At 40.8% G+C, this 19,096-nt stretch overlaps 1 protein-coding gene across 1 annotated transcript in view; it reads right to left on the bottom strand.

The window, feature by feature from the left end:
• LOC139736589 (uncharacterized) overlaps positions 1-19,096 on the bottom strand; it is a 48,284-nt gene that overhangs the window by 12,443 nt on the left and 16,745 nt on the right. Inside the window, exons 6-19 of the mRNA XM_071647335.1 lie at positions 18,657-18,885; positions 18,053-18,285; positions 16,901-17,129; positions 15,489-15,712; positions 14,832-15,060; positions 11,816-12,039; positions 11,178-11,406; positions 7,679-7,911; positions 6,987-7,215; positions 5,609-5,844; positions 5,072-5,300; positions 1,629-1,864; positions 1,092-1,320; positions 142-377 (exon numbers count right to left, since the gene is read on the bottom strand). Of these exons, the coding sequence (XP_071503436.1) occupies positions 142-377; positions 1,092-1,320; positions 1,629-1,864; positions 5,072-5,300; positions 5,609-5,844; positions 6,987-7,215; positions 7,679-7,911; positions 11,178-11,406; positions 11,816-12,039; positions 14,832-15,060; positions 15,489-15,712; positions 16,901-17,129; positions 18,053-18,285; positions 18,657-18,885 (3,225 nt within the window). The remainder of the gene's footprint in view (positions 1-141; positions 378-1,091; positions 1,321-1,628; positions 1,865-5,071; positions 5,301-5,608; positions 5,845-6,986; positions 7,216-7,678; positions 7,912-11,177; positions 11,407-11,815; positions 12,040-14,831; positions 15,061-15,488; positions 15,713-16,900; positions 17,130-18,052; positions 18,286-18,656; positions 18,886-19,096) is intronic.

Raw genomic sequence — 19,096 nt, 5'->3', positions numbered from 1 at the left:
ATTGAAAAGACTGAGAGTCTTTTACCAGTGCGATTTAGAAGTTTAGAAGTGCATAGACTATTTGCTCTTTGTAATGACCACAGTGGTGTCAAAATAAAAGGCGTGAGATGTTAATAGTTACACAGATGAAGTAATACTCACTTTGCAAACATGACAGCGCCATGTTTCGCTGGTTCAGACGACAGTCTTGCCCAAGTAGTCTGGACTAGCCTCTTTTGGTCCTGGGTAAGAGGACCCTGATCCGTCGATTCGGGAAGTATTGCAGACATTGTATCTACGATGATCATGAAGACAGCTTTCCAGGCAGCTTCGGTCCTGTCATCGAAGGAGCTCCCGAGTCCCTGCTGAATGGCATGCATCAGCGCCTCACCCACCGGCTGCAAGTAAATGAAGTTAATGATCCTTTACGCCACAGTCAGTGTTTAATAAATTGTCCTTCTATAGAATGGCTGATAACATTACACTTCTATCGGCTTCGGATCTTATATTTCAAGCTGATATTTGCATATCAAACATTATAACCACACTGAATAATGGAGCAATTGTATGAAACAAGTCTGTCTTCTCCTACCTCGAAAAGTCCGCTAAAGTTATTCGTAAAGTGCATTTTTTGACTGGTTTCATTTGGATGAGTCAATTAAACTCTTTTCACACATTGGCTGAGGACAAAGGTTGCCAATTTATCAGTCCTTTCTAGCACGAGGAGTCCTGTCATTTACATCTTTTCAAAAGCTTGTAATGCATCTTTCAAGAATATCTATGTTGTCTTTTTCGGAGAAAGAAAATGATCAGAAATACATTTCGTCCAATCAATAACAGTCATTACAGATTCAAACCCAAACATGAATTAAGGTATTGTGTCTACGCGGATAGACTCTCGTCGTCTTGATAGAACAGTCGGCGTGGGTCTTCTGACACTAACAAGTGGATCATCAGCTGTTGGGAAATGGACCAATAATGTGCTCGTGGCTGTAGGAGAAAGGGATTTTTACCATGCATATTTCTATAGGTGTGCCTCTGTACTATGAGAGGTTGCTGTGTATTTTGGGGGTCAGAGAGAGCTATACTACCGCAATCAAGAATATGCTAACCTGAAAGTAGCTCTTTGTAACGTTGTAACCCACATGTCTCCTGGCTAGATCCTGCAGGATCGGTACTAATAGATCCAGGTCGTCCAACCCATTAACAGCATGACCCACAGTGTCCATCACCCGTCGTCCGTGTGACCTCACATCCTGGTCCTTCAGGAGCTGGTCATAGGTCAGACCTTTGTCCCCAAATGGAAATAACCTTCCGACATCCGGATGATCCGTTGTGAGTCTATCAATCAACGATAACAAAAAGATGTCAAGAACATCCTTACGTGAAGCAATTAAGTCATGCTTTCTGCCATATTTGACGACAAAATATCGATGAGATATTTCACTTGGATTTAGATTGCGTAAGAGGTCACGGTGCCAAGAATCGATATTTCGTGTTTTACATTCAAGAGAAGTAATAGTCTACCACCTTTGCTCTTCAAAAGTTTAGAGGTGAATATTTGCTTGTAGTAATGACCACACGCAGTGAAGTCAAAGTAAAAGGCGCGATCGAGTTGTCAATAGTTACACAGATGCAATAATACTCACTTTGCAAACATGATAGCGCCGTGTTTTTCTGGTTGAGACGACAGTCTTTCCCAAGTAGTCTGGACTAGCCTCTTTTGGTTCTGGGTAAGAGGGCCCTGATCCGTAGATTCGGGAAGTATTTCAGACATTGTATCTACGACGATCTTGAAGACGGCTCCCCAGGCGGCTTCGGTCCTGTCATCGAAGGAGCTCCCGAGTCCTTGTTTAATGGCATGCATCAGCGCCTCTCCCACAGGCTGTAAGGTAACAACGTGGAGGGCATCAATGAATGATCCTTTCCGCAAAGCCAGTGTTTTAAGGCCCCCTCACACCTGAGCGAATTGCCTGAAATATGACTTGCGATGGCTGGCGAAAGGCATTTTTGGAAAAATCGTTTTCAATGGTAATTGATAGTAAGTCATATTTACCCTTCGTGTTTGGGTTCGTACACCTTCTGAACTAACAGTTGCGATTATTCAAATTCGCACGGGATTTTTGAACATGTTTAAAATTTCCCGACGAATTGAAAAATCGTCTGTCATTCGCATCTCTTCGTGCGGTAATCGTTCGTTTATCGTTCGTGTGCTATTGTCACGCATAGTCCCTCATCGCGCTTTTGCCAAGGTGGACCGATCTCGAAAGAACTCTAAACGAAGCAACACGATGACTAAATATGACTTGCGCATAGAAACGAAGATACTATGACAAACGTATTTTCGCTTGCCATCTTCTATGCGAAGGGAAACTAAGATTGACTTTTACTAAATTTGAAAGGCGATGCATACACGAAGGCAAGTCTAAGAGATACTATGACAAACTATGGATTGCGAAGTGATACGAATACGAGCGAATGACCTGACGAAAAAATTGGCGAATGCTGAGCTGCTCTATGTGACCAGCCACTCACCACGCAACTCATATATTTTTATAAACATTCCATCTGAAAGTTTCAAAGTATCTTCAGAAAAATGGAAGATGCAGCCCGCCTCAGAGTCCAGTATTTACTGACAATGGCTCAGAATGATATTATACATCAGCAGCTGAACCTACACCAGTTCATCAGAGGCCGCTTCAGATGGAGACGAGGCTTCAGACGACGTCGTATCTGGAGAAGGACGTGGCTGAACCCTGCCAGAAGAAGGGCTTTTGGAATCTACGACCAGCTGTTGGTTGAGCTCCGAAGAGAAGACCCTTCGACTTTCAAGAAATTTCTCTGCATGCCCCCTGAACTCTACGATGAAATCCTGGAGAGGGTCAGAGGAAGAATCAGGAGGCAGTACACCTGGTACAGGGAGCCGCTGGAAGAAGGTCTCAATTTGGCAGCTACTCTCCGTCATCTTGTGTCTGGTACCAAGTACTCCGACATGCAGTATGGGTGGAGGGTGCCTGAAAACGCCCTATCTGTAGTGGCCAGGGAAGTGTGTCAGACCATATGTGACGAGTATGCAGATAAAGTCATGACAGCCCCTTCAACCCCTGATGGATGGAAACAACTTGCTGGAGGTGGATTCTACAAGCGGTGGAATTTTCCCCACTGTGTGGCAGCTATTGATGGCAAGCATGTGGCCATCAGAAAGCCTCCTCTGTCCGGCTCGCTATGCTGCAACTACAAGGGCTTTTTAGTATAATCCTGTTGGCTATAGTGGACAGTGACTACAAATTTATCTGGTGCGATGTTGGTGGTAGGTATGATACAATAGGGGAAAGGGGGTAGGTCGAGTCAATTTAGGGGTACGTCAGATTTGTTATCACCTCACCTCCATTGTTACTGTTTCAATATTTATTTTTTTGCTAAAATGATAGCAATTGGGGCACTTCATTTCAGTTTTTACTTGATACCTTTTTTCTTCTTAAAAAACGTGCTTTAAGAATAATTAACAATATTGGATATTTATTTCACACAAATGATCTTTTGTGTAGAAGCAAAAATCTGAAACTGATTGATTGATTTTATTATTATTATTATTATCAATTTTGGCAGAAAACATGCAATACATAATCAATTACAAAGCTCAAAACAATCAATCAATACAATAACACAAAAATACCGTAACACTGAATGCACCTGACAGGGCTGCCAGGCGTTGGGCAAGTTAACTAAATAACTGTAGTCCGCGGACCGCCCTAACCTATATCCCTTCCAGATGCATCCAGCGTTACAGATTTATGTGCCACTGATTATCATAAAATATTCATAACTGTACTTTTTAAAATCTCTTGCAAAAAATACAAACTATGTAAAAATTCGTTTCATTATAATGTTGGTATTTTTATGTATAAATTTTCAATTGATGAGCTTTCTGACATTTTTGCACTTATGTTCATAAGAAATAACTCTTTTCATATCTACCCAACTCGTCATCGTGATAACATCACCTTCCACGTACTAGCACAATTTTTGCGAAAAAAAACATTAATGTTTACAATGCCAAAAATACTGGAATCTTCCGGCTGATTTTACTGTTTATCTTTGACGTCCTTTAAATGTAAATGTTACGTAGATGATTTCTCTGGCTGCACTGAAATCTGGACTGACCTGGTCGCTTTTATACTCCCCGAGGAGCGCACACACACGTACGAGAACGTCTGATCTATATTCTTTTGTCTTCGTTTCCAATCGCACGCCATATCAAACCATTGCTCATTGTTCGTTCGTGTTATCGGGTCATATCAACCCTTCGCTCGCCTTCGGCCGCAATTTACTCAAAGAAGTGAACCGAAAATCGCTATCCTTCGCTTACCGTTCGTTAATCATATTTTACTTTAGTTTATAATCGGATGATTTGAAGGCAATTTTATTTGGAATCGTTGAATTCGCGCGCATTTCGTGCGTTTTTCCCATTCGTCCCCCTTCGTCCCCCTACATTCGCTCAGGTGTGAGGGGGCTTTTAAATATAATCATTTGTTGTCTTTATAGGACTCATGACATTACACGTCTATCGGCTTTTGATATGATTTGCCAAGATGATATTTGCATGTCAAGAAATGATAGCTGACACTTAAGGATGAAATATCAACTTTGTGTAATTGAGGTGTGTCTGCTGCTTACGTGCCCCATGATGATTGTATTTTGCAATGATGTTGTAGAACCATTCTATAGCAGATATTCCAAAATGATAACTCGAGATTTCTATTTTTGCGACAGGACAAAGTGAGAAAGAGTGGCATTGGTTCAATCGAAATCACGGACACTAGAAATTCACATTCCACCTTGGGACGAGTTCGCATTGTTTAAAAGAAATACAGTCCTCGAAGAATATAGATTTTTTGTGATTTATAAGAGATGAGGTCTTCAGACATTTACAACTGGATCACAGTCATGGGAAAATGGAATCATATGCACGCGGATTAACGGAAATTTGGTTTTATTAATTTCGCAGAAAAGGAGTTGTTCGTATATGATTTGGGGATTGCTTTTGATTATGGGCTCAGTGAAGTCTTAAGCGCGATCAAGCCATGCTAACCTGAAAGTGGCCCTTTGTGACGCTGTAACCCACGTGCCTCCTGGCTAGATCCTGCAGGATTGGTACTAATAGATCCAGGTCGTCCAACCCATTAACAGCATGACCCACAGTGTCCATCACCCGTCGTCCGTGTGCCCTCACATCCGGGTCATTCAGGAGCTGGTCGTAGGTCAGACCTTTGTCCCCAAACGGAAATAACCTTCCGACATCCGGATGATCTGTTGTGAGTCTATCAATCAACAGTAACAGAAAAATGTCACGAACATCCGTACGTGCAGCAATTAACTTATGCTTTCTAGCACATTTGACGACAAATATCGATGAGATATTAAAAGATCTAGATTGCCTGGGAGGTCATTGTGACAATTATGAATATTTTGTATCTTACATTGACAGAACTAACAGTCTTTTACCAGTGTACAAGTGCGATTTAGAAGTTTAGAAGTGCATAGAGTATTTGCTCTTTGTAATGACCACAGTGGTGTCAAAATAAAAGGCGCGAGTTGTTAATAGTTACACAGATGAAGTAATACTCACTTTGCAAACATGACAGCGCCATGTTTCGCTGGTTCAGACGACAGTCTTGCCCAAGTAGTCTGGACTAGCCTCTTTTGGTCCTGGGTAAGAGGACCCTGATCCGTCGATTCGGGAAGTATTTCAGACATTGTATCTACGACGATCTTGAAGACAGCTCTCCAGGCGGTTTCGGTCCTGTCATCGAAGGAGCTCCCGAGTCCCTGCTGAATGGCATGCATCAGCGCCTCGCCCACAGGCTGCAAGTGGGAAACACTTGCTGATTACAATGATGTATTCACGCCCATTGCGTCGAAGACAAGGAGAGGCGTTAAATGAATAAAAACTCTACACTGCTTACGCAAGTATGCATCGATTTTAATGTTTCAAGGATTAGCAGACGGCTTAATTTCGAGGCCACTAGGAGAAACAACCGTTGGGCAATGTAAGGCTCTCAATACCGTAGAGCTTGACGACCTTAGCATGGAACATAGTAGAGACTTTCCGGAGACTCTTGAAAGAGGCTAAAAAAAAGCCGATTGTTGCTATGGGAGACATCGCAATCATACACTCCATTACGTACAAACGCTTATATTTTCAAGTCATCAGTATATCTAGTATTTAGAAAAAAAATACTTTCTTTAGAATTTTCTTTGAGATATTATGTTTAAATATAAGTTTGATGATGTTAAATCGTCAGTATTTGGACGCACAACTTCTTGTATTGGCACGGGATTGCATCCTCCCTCACTTAAAAAAAAAGCAATTTGTGTGTTTAGCCAAGATTATGTTTCGTCATCAAGACTGATATGGATGCGTTGTAATAAAATCTAAGAACAACGGCAACGCAGGTGTGGAATAAAAGTAACTAAGAGAAGACTCCTACGACTAGAATTCAGCTTTTGAAGGACTGATACAAAACTCTTCTGATCAAGCAAATTTCATGTTCTGCCATACAGTAATTATGTTATCTTTCAAAAAAAAAAAAGAAGAAGAAGAAGAAGATGGCTGAGTAAGCGCGATTCCACGTATAACTCATTCAGCCTTTTTCAGTTAAAGTTTTTGTTTGCTGTTTTATGATCTGCTCAACTCGGACTAGGATTTGAAAGCCATTTGTTGAGCTGGTATTGTAATTTTTCTAGCTGAACTCTCACCTGCTCAGACACGGTCATCGCTCAGAAGTACATGTGTCTGTTTTTCGACCACTGAAGCTAGCTCGTACAAAGTTATACAAATGGGAACGGAAAGTTTAAAATCTGTGAGATCGAGCCTTGTCCGTTCTTATGCTCAAAATGCAAGTAGGTAGAAACTGAATCTCTGGCTATATCCTACTTAAATAGTTTAGGACTTTGATAGTTGTATAAATGCTGAATAACTACTGAAAACGTATGGACTCACTCACCTTAAAATGGCTTTTTGTGACTTTGTAACCCACGTGTCTCCTGGCTAGATCCTGCAGGATTGGTACTAATAGATCCAGGTCGTCCAACCCATTAACAGCATGACCTACCGTGTCCATCACCCGTCGTCCGTGTGACCTCACATCCGGATCATTCAGGAGCTGGTCATAGGTCAGCCCTTTCTCCCCAAACGGAAACAATCTTCCGATTTCTTGATGAGCTGTTACCAATCTGTGAGATTTGCAACCAAGAAATGATAATTTTATTTCTAATCATTGTATCCTCTTCGAACCTTATAATTGTCTGTTATTACCCACTACATTTTTAAAAGAACGTCGGCCTCTCAATAAGCCTTCTTTTCAGAGGGAAAGTGAAACAAACAAACAAACAAACAAATAAACAAATAAAAAAGTATGAAAGTGAGCACCATGGTTTGAACCCGAAGAAAATCGGCTCGGAGAATTACGTTTGGTGTGGGTATTCTTACATAAGATATAAGATATACAATCTTGTTGTAAACTCATTGTACAATATTTCGAATATTGATCGATGAGTGATATTTAATCCATTAAATAAGATGTCTTTTGTATGCTTTCATTTGCGTCTTGTAGTCTATAATGATTGTCCTGAATACAGTGACGACGATCCAAATGAATCGTAGATTATGAATGGATTATGCAACGAAATAGTTTACTTGGCAAACATGACGGCACCATGCCGCGCAGGGTCTCTCGACAATGTCCTCCACGATGTCTGCACGAGATTCTGTTGCGCAACAGTGAGCGGCCCGTCGTCTTTTTCGACGAGCCCTTCGGACATGGTTTCTTCCACCTGTTGGTAGAGAGCCATCCAAGCATCTTTCACTTCTTCGTCGAAAGCATTACCGAGGGCGCCTTCGATGGTTTTGATCAAAGACCGTCCAACTGGCTTCAGTGTTTGCAAATGAGAATCATTCAACGAATGAAAAGATGGTATTATGAGATACCTAGCTAGTGGTGTTTAACCCTAATCAGGCTGGGGGCGGGGGGCGGAATCCGCCCCCCCCCCCCCTCGACGTTTCGCGCAATATCTTCGCAGCGCGATAAGCTCCCGCCGCGATGTTTCATGACTTTTTTGTTTCAAGTATTGTGCAACTTTTGAGACCAAAATTGTTGCGCCCGCGCTTACCGTTTTGACGCGACGCCCGTTCGAAAAAAATTTGTCAACCCCAAAATTGCTCCAAAACGTGATTTTGTGTACAAATCCAATGCAAATTGTGTTTTTTCAATTAATTCACATAAAAATTCATATCTTGACTTAGAATGGACGAAATTAATTTATTTTAGCATAATAAAGCTTCGAAAAATGTCTGTGACAAATTTTGGCCAAAAAAAACAGACAAAAACAAAAGGTCGAAAAACAAAGAAATACATAAGAAATTCAAAAAACAATCAAATACATAAGAAATTAATTTCGATACAGATTTTTTTTTATCCTATTTCTCAGGAGAATGATACAAGAAACATTTTTAAAAAGAAATTAGCTTAATTAGAGCATTAATAAGTGATTTAGAGCCCAAAACTGATTTTATGCATAATTTACAATAATTAATTACTATAAAATATAAGAAAAATTTTTCGGAGAAAGCAACCATACATTTTGATAGTATACGTCGCGGGCGTCGCGTGTGCCGATTTTCGGCGCGATCACGCGTTCAATAGGCGAGATCTGAAGGGGGAGCGGAATCCGCCCCCCCCCCCCCCAGATATCACATAGCCAAAAAAGCCCAGCCTGATTAGGGTTAAGCTTTCATTATTTTGGCATTTATTAATATTTATCGATAAGCCTGAAGATTTAACGCCTCTTCCTCTGTGGCTTGCTTCTTTTGATCTCTCCTGTTATGCTGTACATGCTCGTGTATAATGCAGTGTCCCTGCATTTCTCTGTATGCATTTCAGCCCCCGTATGCCCCACTTTCTCCCCTTCCATATATCTTTCCATTCCGTATCTGTGTGTATCTCTCTTCTAGACTCTTACTCTCTCTGTCTCTATCTACTTTACCCATTCTTCTTTGAAAACTTATATAAGACAAATATATATATATATATATATATATGTGTGTGTGTGTGTGTGTGTGTGTGTGTGTGTGTGTGTGTTTGTGTGATATGAGAGAATTAAAAGTCCTTGTCCATTTCGAAGAAAGCATACACGTTTCACGCCTGATTAGCTAAAACTGTGCAGATAGGGAAGCCGTATTGGTTAAGAAAGCAGAAGCCTTATGATGGACGTAGAAGCCCTAGAGTACAACGGAACGCACATCGCGGTTTTGTGTTTCAGGGATGGGCAGTGAGTTACAAAAGTGTAAACAAAGCTGGGTGGCGCCAGTCCGGAATGCCCGGCCTTAGGCTATACCAGTAAGTATACTACAGTCACTTTATGCGTGTGTCTCGATATTGTAGTTAACGCACTTTTCCTTATGAAGATATAGGACCTACTTTCATTCGATGAGCATCTAATCCTCTTTATAGAGGTTTGGCAGAAAGCTTCACATTGAAAAAAGCTGTGTAATCTTTTAAATATTGCCTACTTTCATTCGCTTTGCATCCTATCCTCTTTATCGAGGTTTGACACAAAGCTTCACGTTTAAAAAGCTTTGTAATCTTTTAAATATTGCCATCATAAACACGTGGGCTTTCATTTTCCTTTGTATACATCATAATGGTGTAAAAAGGAACAACGTGTATACGAGCTACGTAACGTACTTTCATTATCTATCATTTTATTTGCATTTCAAGGAAGAGGAAAGGGCAGAGGAAAAGGGTACCATATATAGTAAAAGCGATGAGATAAATTCTTTTAGTATCCTCACACACACACACACACACACACACACACACATAGTATAATGACAAATGAGTGTGAGTGTGCGTTTTTTCTAATATCATGGTTTGAATGTCTTATCAAATTTATGACAAGGGGTATAACAGGTTTTTTTCTTCTTGAGGCAAGCATCCCTACCCCAACATTAAGAGTTTTGACAAAACTTGTTTTGTATTAAAGTCTCATTTTAGGACAGTATAAGAGTATTCCACAGGTAATCAAGAGAGCAATTTTTGTCCAAATTCCTTACAAACAAGACAGTTACTGTATATTACCAAAATTAGTACTTTTGATATCATAAACATTGTCACATCTGGTATTAAAAAAGACTGTACAGTACTGGTTGAGGTCAGGATTCAGCTTGCAACGTTTTGGGAGATAGCCACTCTATGAAATGTTAAAGAGCATACAATTCTAAGGGAAATCAAAAGTTTATTTGATGAAAATCGGTTTTGAAATGACTGAGATATCTAATAACAAGGAAAAACAAAGAGATACTGATAAAAGTCGTGGCCTGTCAATTCTTATAAGGTTCGCTTTTTTCTTTGATATTTGAGCCATTTCAAGGACAACTTTCATCAAATAAATGTTGAATCCCTCTTTTTGAAATTACATTTTCTTTCATATTTCATAAGAGGTTTCTCATTATCTCACCAAAAATGTTATAAACTTGAATCCTCACTTTAACCAGTACCGTTCAGGCCCTTAAATCTTAAACTGAGGAGAAATATTATATATATATATATATATACTAAACAAAATGAATTGCAATAAGGCATTTAATAACACCGTTATTACACCTTAATACACACGTTGATTACAATTAATTTCGTCCAAGTATATGTATTCAAACGTCTTATTGCAATTGTATTTTTGTTTCAGATCAAACTAATGCAATGAATGAATCCTCCAGTGTCTGCTTTTTTTTATTTTCACGGTTTGAAACTTATGAGGGAGCACATAGGACAAGTGCCCTATTTTTTGTATGAAAAATGCCCCATATCACTAAAAGATATACCAGATTTGGGGGTTTTCCCAAACAAAAACATAATGTAACTTTTCTTGTGGGGGGGGGGGGGTGGGAAGGGGCAAAATAATGTTTCATCTCGTGGACACATCAATTTCTTTTATTATTACTACTGTTGTAAGGACGAGTGTTACTGCCATGGCGGGAGCGGTTTCTATCCCGGCTCGTTGTATGGTAAAAAGAAAAGTCAAATCCAGACTCTTTTTGTTTGCTGAAACAAAGCAAAAGTTAAACCACATTACTACAACCTATTGGAAATTATTTTAAAAAATCAGAGGAAAAGAACCAGAGGGAGGTGATTACTCACTGCAAAGTACTCCTTCTTCACGCCGTACCCGTCATGCCTCTTTCCCAGTTCCTTGAGTATCGATACCAGTCGATCGGTATTTTCCAGTTCCTTGATGGCGGTACCGATCGTCTTCATCACCTGCAAACCGTGAGCCTTCAGCCTGTGGTCCGCCAAAAGTTCCTTATATGACAGGTCTCCTCGCCCGAACGGGAACGCGGAGCCTATCTCGGGGTAGTCGGTGACTAACCTTAATTGGTGGAGGCAAATGGAAAAGTGCACACTTGGCGTCGTTGTTTGATTTTTTTTTTAATCGTTATGAGTATATCTGGCTGATCAAAACAGTCTAATCGGATCCTCTTTTGCGACTTATTTATTTCTTATTTGAAATTTAAGAAATGATTCACATGGTTCTCAGCGAAACGATCTGAGATTGAGAGCCACAAGTCTGTCAGCAAATTTTGCGCTGGGGTTAGTTTTAGTTATGATGTAAGGATTAGGATTAGGATTCGGGTTATGTTTGCGGGTAGAATTCACGTTTGGCAGTGTTTGGCTTAGCATGCAGATATTTCATGGGAGCAAGTTGTCGCAGGAGCAAATGTCATGGAACCATTTTGAGATTGTGACCCGGAGAGGGTTAGCGACGAGCCCAGACTTACGTTGCAAAGAGAATGGCCCCGTGTCTGCTCATCTCCGGAGATACGGCCCTCCAGGACTTCTTGACCAGATTCTTTTGCTCTTTCGTCAGCCGGCCGTCTGGCAGAAACTCAGACATTGTATCTGTGACTACCTTGAACACGGACAGCCAGGCCATCTCAAGCTCTGCCGTGAACTGACTGCCCAGCCCTTGCTTGATAGCGTACATCAGCGCTTCCCCAACTGGCTGCAAATGAGAAATGTTATTGATGGCAATACCGACGATAAGGAAATTAACACAAACGATAATGATGATAACAGTATCGGTACCAGTAATGATATTGATAATGATGATGTTAGTAATCAGAATTGAATGATAATGGTAGCTCAAAATATGATGATGATAATAATAATAATAATAATGATAACAACAACAATGAGAATTATAATCATCAGACTCATCATCATCATCATCATCACCATAACAACTACAACAACAATGATAAACGACATTGTCTTATCTATGCAGAGAAGGTCCTTCAACATGGGCACTAGTCTCCATTAGGGCCTTGGCATTATCAATGTGCCACCATTTGCAAATACTAATTAATAAACAAAGGTTAAGAGGGGCACAATGTTTAAACAGAATTCAGAATTCGAAGACAAAACCTCTTGCTGAAGCGTCTTGTCCAATAAACCACATCTCTTGAATAAAGTTTATGCCACATCCTTTTAAATGTAGTATGCCCATGGTAGAAGAAAAAGATTTTGATAACAGTACCCCCCCCCCACACACACACACCTCGTCGAAATTTCGAAATTTCGAGAAATCTAAACATTATTTTGTTGAGATTTCCTTTCGAATGCCTCATATCTCATCTGATTGCATAAACGTGACATGTTTTACACTTCTACACACTATGGCCAATTACGGCAAAGCGGAGACGTTATTTGTTGATATCACAATAATTCACCCGTTTTTTCTTTGAATGTAATTACCAGTAGAGCCATACGTGGACCCTATTCCCATGAGGAATGGTTCCTGTGACCAAGGAGTTATGTCTGATAACTCCTTGCTGTGACAATGCTTAGAAACGAACCTGCTCAGGAGAGCGCGCGCAATACCTGGTCAAAATACAGACGACCACAGCAGAAAGCCTTGCTGGGGCATCACTAAATCACCCATCAACCAATGTTGATGTTTCAGAGGAAAACGGATAATCACCATACTCGCGTGACAGTAAACACGTTAAAAAAAACCCTAAAATTTGTTACAATGTCGTACGTCAAGGTTTCTTGTTGTCTGCTTATGTTTAGACATATTAATGTCGAACCGGAATTCTACTTGACGTTTACAGCACACACAAACATACAAAATGATCGTGAATGTATTATCTTCTTCCACTCCTGCGTTTTGTCTCCCACATAAAACATGAATAAAATGACAAACAGAAGCGACGCAGCAGTAAACACATTCTGGCGTTTACGGCTCATAAAAACTTGTTTGGCATTCCGCAACCAGAAATCCATCTAAAGAAGACTCTTTTGAAATGCAGATGCGTTTATAGGCTGAGAGTGTTCACCACGACTGAGGAGATCGAATATCTATAAACATGATGAATGTATGATGGGTACGTCTTGATCTCAGACTTAAGTGAAAAGCCGGCTTTTTAAACTCTCGATAGTCTTATACTGAATAGCATGCAACACAAGTATGTGTCTAGCAATACTTTGAACTAAAATTGACAAAAATATGCTATAAGCTGTCCAGAATTCTACACGATATTTAGTATTATCACTAATTTTCATAACCCCAATATTAACAACATTACTGCCATTTATCAAGCGTGAACTCCACTTAATATATTTATTAAAGCGTAGCGAGAAATTGTCATCATGCAACTAAAGAAAAATAATTGGACAAACTAGAGTGTGCACTATTTCTATGTAAAAGCATGATTGATAGAGTATGCCTTATATAGCAGACCTCGACATATTCAGTTGAATGGAATGCTTCGAGTTTTGTGGGGAAGTCTATAGTAAAGCAATGGAATGCAAACACGAAAGTCTCGTTTATTGCTCTTCGACATTTCATGCGTTCGAACATCGTAGAGCTCTCGAAGGATGCTGTCCTCATATAAGAGAGATATAAACATACTAGGTGCTGCATAATGCATATAATGCACCATCATTTCACTTTCCAACGCAGGCATATTTTACAAAATATGAACTCTACCCATTTTTCCTAATCTCTCTTTTTCCGGTCGGTACATTGACGTAACAAGAGGACAATGATTACATGATGGAAATCCTGGATAGCTGCCTCGAGCAACTCCTGTGAAATGCATTTTTCCAATCGTTTCAGAGACAAAGCAGCAAAATCTCGTCAGAAAATCACTTCTCATTACTCAGAGTTCTCTCCATGTAACGGTTTAGACACAAATGACATAAACATAAAACGCCCACCAGTACCGAAATGGCGTGCTGGCTGCTGTAGAACGGAAGGCCCCTGTAGCATTAATTACTTACAGAAATGGAATGGCACTAACTTCATCACTAACAAAGGCCATATTATTTATAGAAACAAGCACACAACATGAAAGCAAACTGGCTGTTGCCATGGCAGCAGCTGTGAGTGTGAATCAACGTGGCTGGAAAATGCTAAAAGCATTGGGGATCTTGTTTTCAACAACAATTCAACAACAATAACAACAATAACAGCCACAACAAAACATAGTCATTGATATATTCTCTTTTCCCTCAATCAGTGTGAAAGGATATTCACGATTTACAATAGCAAAACTGTTGTCATTGGAATCCACTTCGCAGGCATGATTGGATGCTGCTACGAGTGTCGAGCAAGACTCCATTAAGATTTCTGGTTGTTAAGAACATCCTTAGCTCTAGATCTATGCATGAACCGTGTAAATGTCAGTAAACTGGTCTCTCAGATGAAGTCTTCAAACTTTTCAAATCATACGGATGAGAGCAAGAATGAAACATTCTTTGTGACGATTGGAAATCCTTTCGCCCACTCACCTTAAAGTATCTCTTCGTGACGCCATACCCGACGTGGCGCCTGCCAAGATCCTGTAGGATCGGTACCAGGAGCTCGAGGTCATCCAGCCCCGACACTGCCACGCCCACCGTATCCATGATTCGCTTGCCGTGAGCCCGTAGATCTGGGTTGACGAGGAGTTCGTCACGACTCAGATTCTTTCGGCCGAACGGGAAGAGCCTTCCGATTTGGGGATTGTCAATCACTAATCTGGGTAGTACGATACAGGGGGACAAACCAGTGTCATACGTGCAGATGTATTGCAGGGGACAGAATTTGAATGAGAAATTTATAATCACGAGTTGTTCCTCTTAACTGGGATAGATTGATGGACATTTGTAGGGTGAAAGAGATCATCCCTAGACTCATCGTGTCATCATAACCTTTTAGTACATGGTAATAGCCGATGCCATGATATGTATACTGCAAATCCAAGCAGCACCAATCTGTAAATACTGAATCAAGCTAACCCAAATAAGTTCCAACCATTTCAAATCAGGCAAAATCAAATGAATCCGAACTAAATTGATTCAAATGAAATAAACATAGAGCAATCCAGTGGAAACCACCAACAAACCACCTCAAACCAGTTCTAACCAGATCAGACCCTATCAGACTGCGTCAGTCAAGTCTCTCACTTGGAAAACATGACGGCACCGTGTCCCTCGAGATCGGAGCCGAGTGTCGACCAGGAAGCCTGGACCAGCTGCTTCACCTTCGCTGTGATTGGTCCTTCCGGCAACAAGATTGACATGGTGTCTACCACGATCTTGAAGACTGCCGACCACGCTTCTTGCACTTCCGGCGAAAAAGAAGGTCCGAGACCTTTCTCAATGGCGTGCATCAGTGCTTCACCAACTGGCTGCAGAGAGATAAGCAGTGAAATCAGAGACAATCAAGTATGAATGTGCAACTGCAACCAATAATTACAATATTCCACTCATCTCAATGATAAACACAGGAGTATAATGACTCACAACTATTCATAGTTTCTCCCATACGGTGAAAGCTGTCCCATGTTACTTCTGCAAATTTTTTTTTCTGAGGTAAAAACAAAATATTTCACATTCTAAGGTTTTGAAACGACACGTGGGGTAAGGGATCATCATCACGGCAAAAGGAATGGTAAGGATGATCTTCTCCAGAATATTCCTCTTAACATGTTTCCTTGATTTAATTTCAGCAACAAAATCAATTCAATCTTCTTCAACACAAGTGTTATGACAATTATGATATCCAGTCATCTACCCCGGAAGTTAACTTATTGATTTACCGATGTAAAAAAAAAACTATTGTTCCATGAGTGAAGTGAAATTAATGGTGACACATCCCCAATCAGCAGATTGGCCACGTTGCTGGCGGTACAATGCATACTGAAAACAAGTACGTGTGTCACCTATTTGTTTCATCTTCCTTGACTGTTTCTTTTTTTAATTTTCCGGTGTGTGTGTTTGAGTGTGTGTGTTTGTGTGTTTGTGTGTGTGTGTGTTTAATACGGAGAAAATTGTCTCAAGATTATGCCAATAAAAACATTTGTATAGATAACAAAATATCCAAGGCCTTCTTGAACGTCTGTCTTGACTGCTTCATACATCTGTTCTATGTGGAATCTGACAAGAGAGTAGAATTTGAATCTCCTTGGTATCAAGCATGTTGAAATACGGTGGAAATTTGCTGATCTAATTTCACTCTTCAACGCTTTCTAGATTACATGTACCCTCGGTGGCTCCTCCAGCAAACGAAAATAGAATTATAAGCGATGTAGATAGGAGTTTTGAGACCGACATTTGGATTTCTGCGTGACCCAGCGAGTGCGCAACTCGAAATAATCAAGTTATGCTGCCATTTCTCGATCATTACGCAGTCGTGAGCAGAATTGAACGTGGCAAACAATGGCACATTAACTACAAATTTACGATACTTGTTTCCACATGCCTGATCGGAGCTGGATGTATTTTTTTTTAGATATCACTCTTGTTTATTTTTCTTTCTATTATCTATCTTTATGCCATTCTTAACAAAGATATTTGTCGTTCTCAACTTGACGTACAATGAACTGTTCCCTCTTCACGTTGTAGCCCACGTGTCGTCGCGCTAGATCTTGTAGGATCGGCACGAGTAGATCCAGGTCGTCCAAGCCATTCACCGCCTGACCGACTGTCTCCATCACTCGTTTCCCGTGCGCCTTGACGTCCTTGTGACGTAGTAACTGATCGTACGTCAGGTTTTGCCCGCCAAAATTAAACAGCTTTCCAATGGATGGATGACTCGTTGTGAGCCTAACGTTAGAAGACATGATATAAAATGCCTATTTTGAAATAGAAGTAATGAGTAAATGACTGCGATATTAATATGAATGTCATGAGGAGTGAATTTATAAAAGAAGACTTTTAACATTTAAATCAACTCTGACTACTCGCTATTTCACGATATTTTCTACCTAGAAGACAAACTTTTTGATATCATTTAAAGTGTGAGATTATTGTGAGATTAATTAGATATTTGTCCTCAGAGTCATCCCACAAATATCGTCATGTGAAAAACTGCGAAGCACTTATCCCTCATTTCTCCCAATGCTTCCTGTACTGTGCAGAAACCTCCAGAAAACATTTCAACACTTGTGGTGAGCTTTTAGATGCGCTGAATAATCAGTCTTGGACACAATATGTTACGTGATTTGCGTAATCCGTGTTATGGTCGTGTACATATGTGAAGATGAAAACAGTAGACACGTCTTTACTCGAATCTTCTTCTTTCTTTTCCGCACTAGTCATAGGACCGTTCCATAATCACGAGCGTACAGTTATCGTGAGTGTAAATGTAAATCATTAAATCATCTCGGACGTTGTACGTTGGGTAACATGACTTGAGCGGTGATGCACAATAGACATTCTATGTTAAATGCATGGCCGGCGGAGGGGCCCCACTTTTTGTGCATCATACAAAGGAATACATAAGGTGTAATCACTTTGCCCCCCCCCCCCCACACACACACACACACACACTTTTTTTAACCCGGAAGTACGTAAGTGGCACTAAAAATAAATAGATAGAGATCTTGAAGTGTGAGCGCGGTAAGGTTATGTTCTTGCGCTAGAGACCCTTTTTTTGTGCTTGTTAGCTTATGAAACCCGGAAGTGCCCCCCCCCCCCCCACACACACACTTTTGAAAACCCTCCGCCGTCCATGAAATGAAACGTACTTGGCAAACATCGCAGCGCCGTGTTTCTCTGGGTCTTTCGAGAGAGTTTTCCACGTCTCCTGCACCAGATCTTTGTGCGTCGTCGACAGCGGCCCTTCCTGCTCGTCCGGCAGCACGTCAGACATGGTGTCGACCACGAGGCTCCAGACCGCCAACCAGGCGTTCTTGACCTCGTCGCTGAAGGATCCTCCGAGGCCCTCACGAATGGCGTACACAAGGGCGCCGCCAACGGGCTTCGAGAATAACGAGTAAAACATTTAAATGCTGCTGAATGGCATTACTTCATAACAGTATTACGGTTAACATTGCAAAGTTAATTCGTAAAATATAACCCAGTGCAAAATATCTTATACTTTCTTATGTTAGTCGCAAGATATTGGGTATCAATGTAACTGTGGATCCTATCTTTGTCATTTACAAGCTTACTAATAATTCGTCTTTGTACGTCAAGTTGAAGCTGTCACTACACTAAAACTAGTAACGAAATCAACCTGATCAGTTTTTAATCAGCGTTCTCGAATCACCGACCAAGGCTGCATGATCATAATGGTGTTAAAAAGAAATGGCCCCATGCTGCTTTTAGATCTGTTCTTCTTGTATTTACCGCGAAATGCTGTTTCGTCACCCCATAGCCGACATGCCTCCGGCCTAGATCTCTGACGGTCGGTACGAGTATGTCCAGATCGCCGAGACTGACCACTGCCTGTCCAACCGTCTCCATCACCCGGCGCCCATGAGAGCGGAGATCCCTGTCTCGGAGGAGCTGGCTGTAGGAGAGCTTCCTATCGCCGAACGGGAAGAGCTTGCCCACTTTGGGATGGTCGCTCACCAGCCTGGAGTCATGTCACCAGAGACGGCCATTTTTTTTCGAATATTTTCAAACATTTTTGTTGGATACGCTTTGTTTAACACGACATGGTGGAGACATTATCACATGCATTATGACTAGATCATTGTGATCAATGTCCTAATGCGTTACCATCACTGTCAGCTTTGTCAATATTTTATCATTGGCTATTAGAACATTGTTATCAAATGAAAAAC

Source organism: Diadema antillarum, unplaced genomic scaffold, assembly GCF_040938485.1.
Source record: "Diadema antillarum isolate AM-2024a unplaced genomic scaffold, OU_Dant_1.0 seq00000657_RagTag, whole genome shotgun sequence".
NCBI classification, from domain to species: Eukaryota; Metazoa; Echinodermata; class Echinoidea; order Diadematoida; family Diadematidae; genus Diadema; species Diadema antillarum.
Note: the sequence above shows the minus strand (reverse complement) of the source record. Positions and strands in the feature narration are given on the sequence as shown.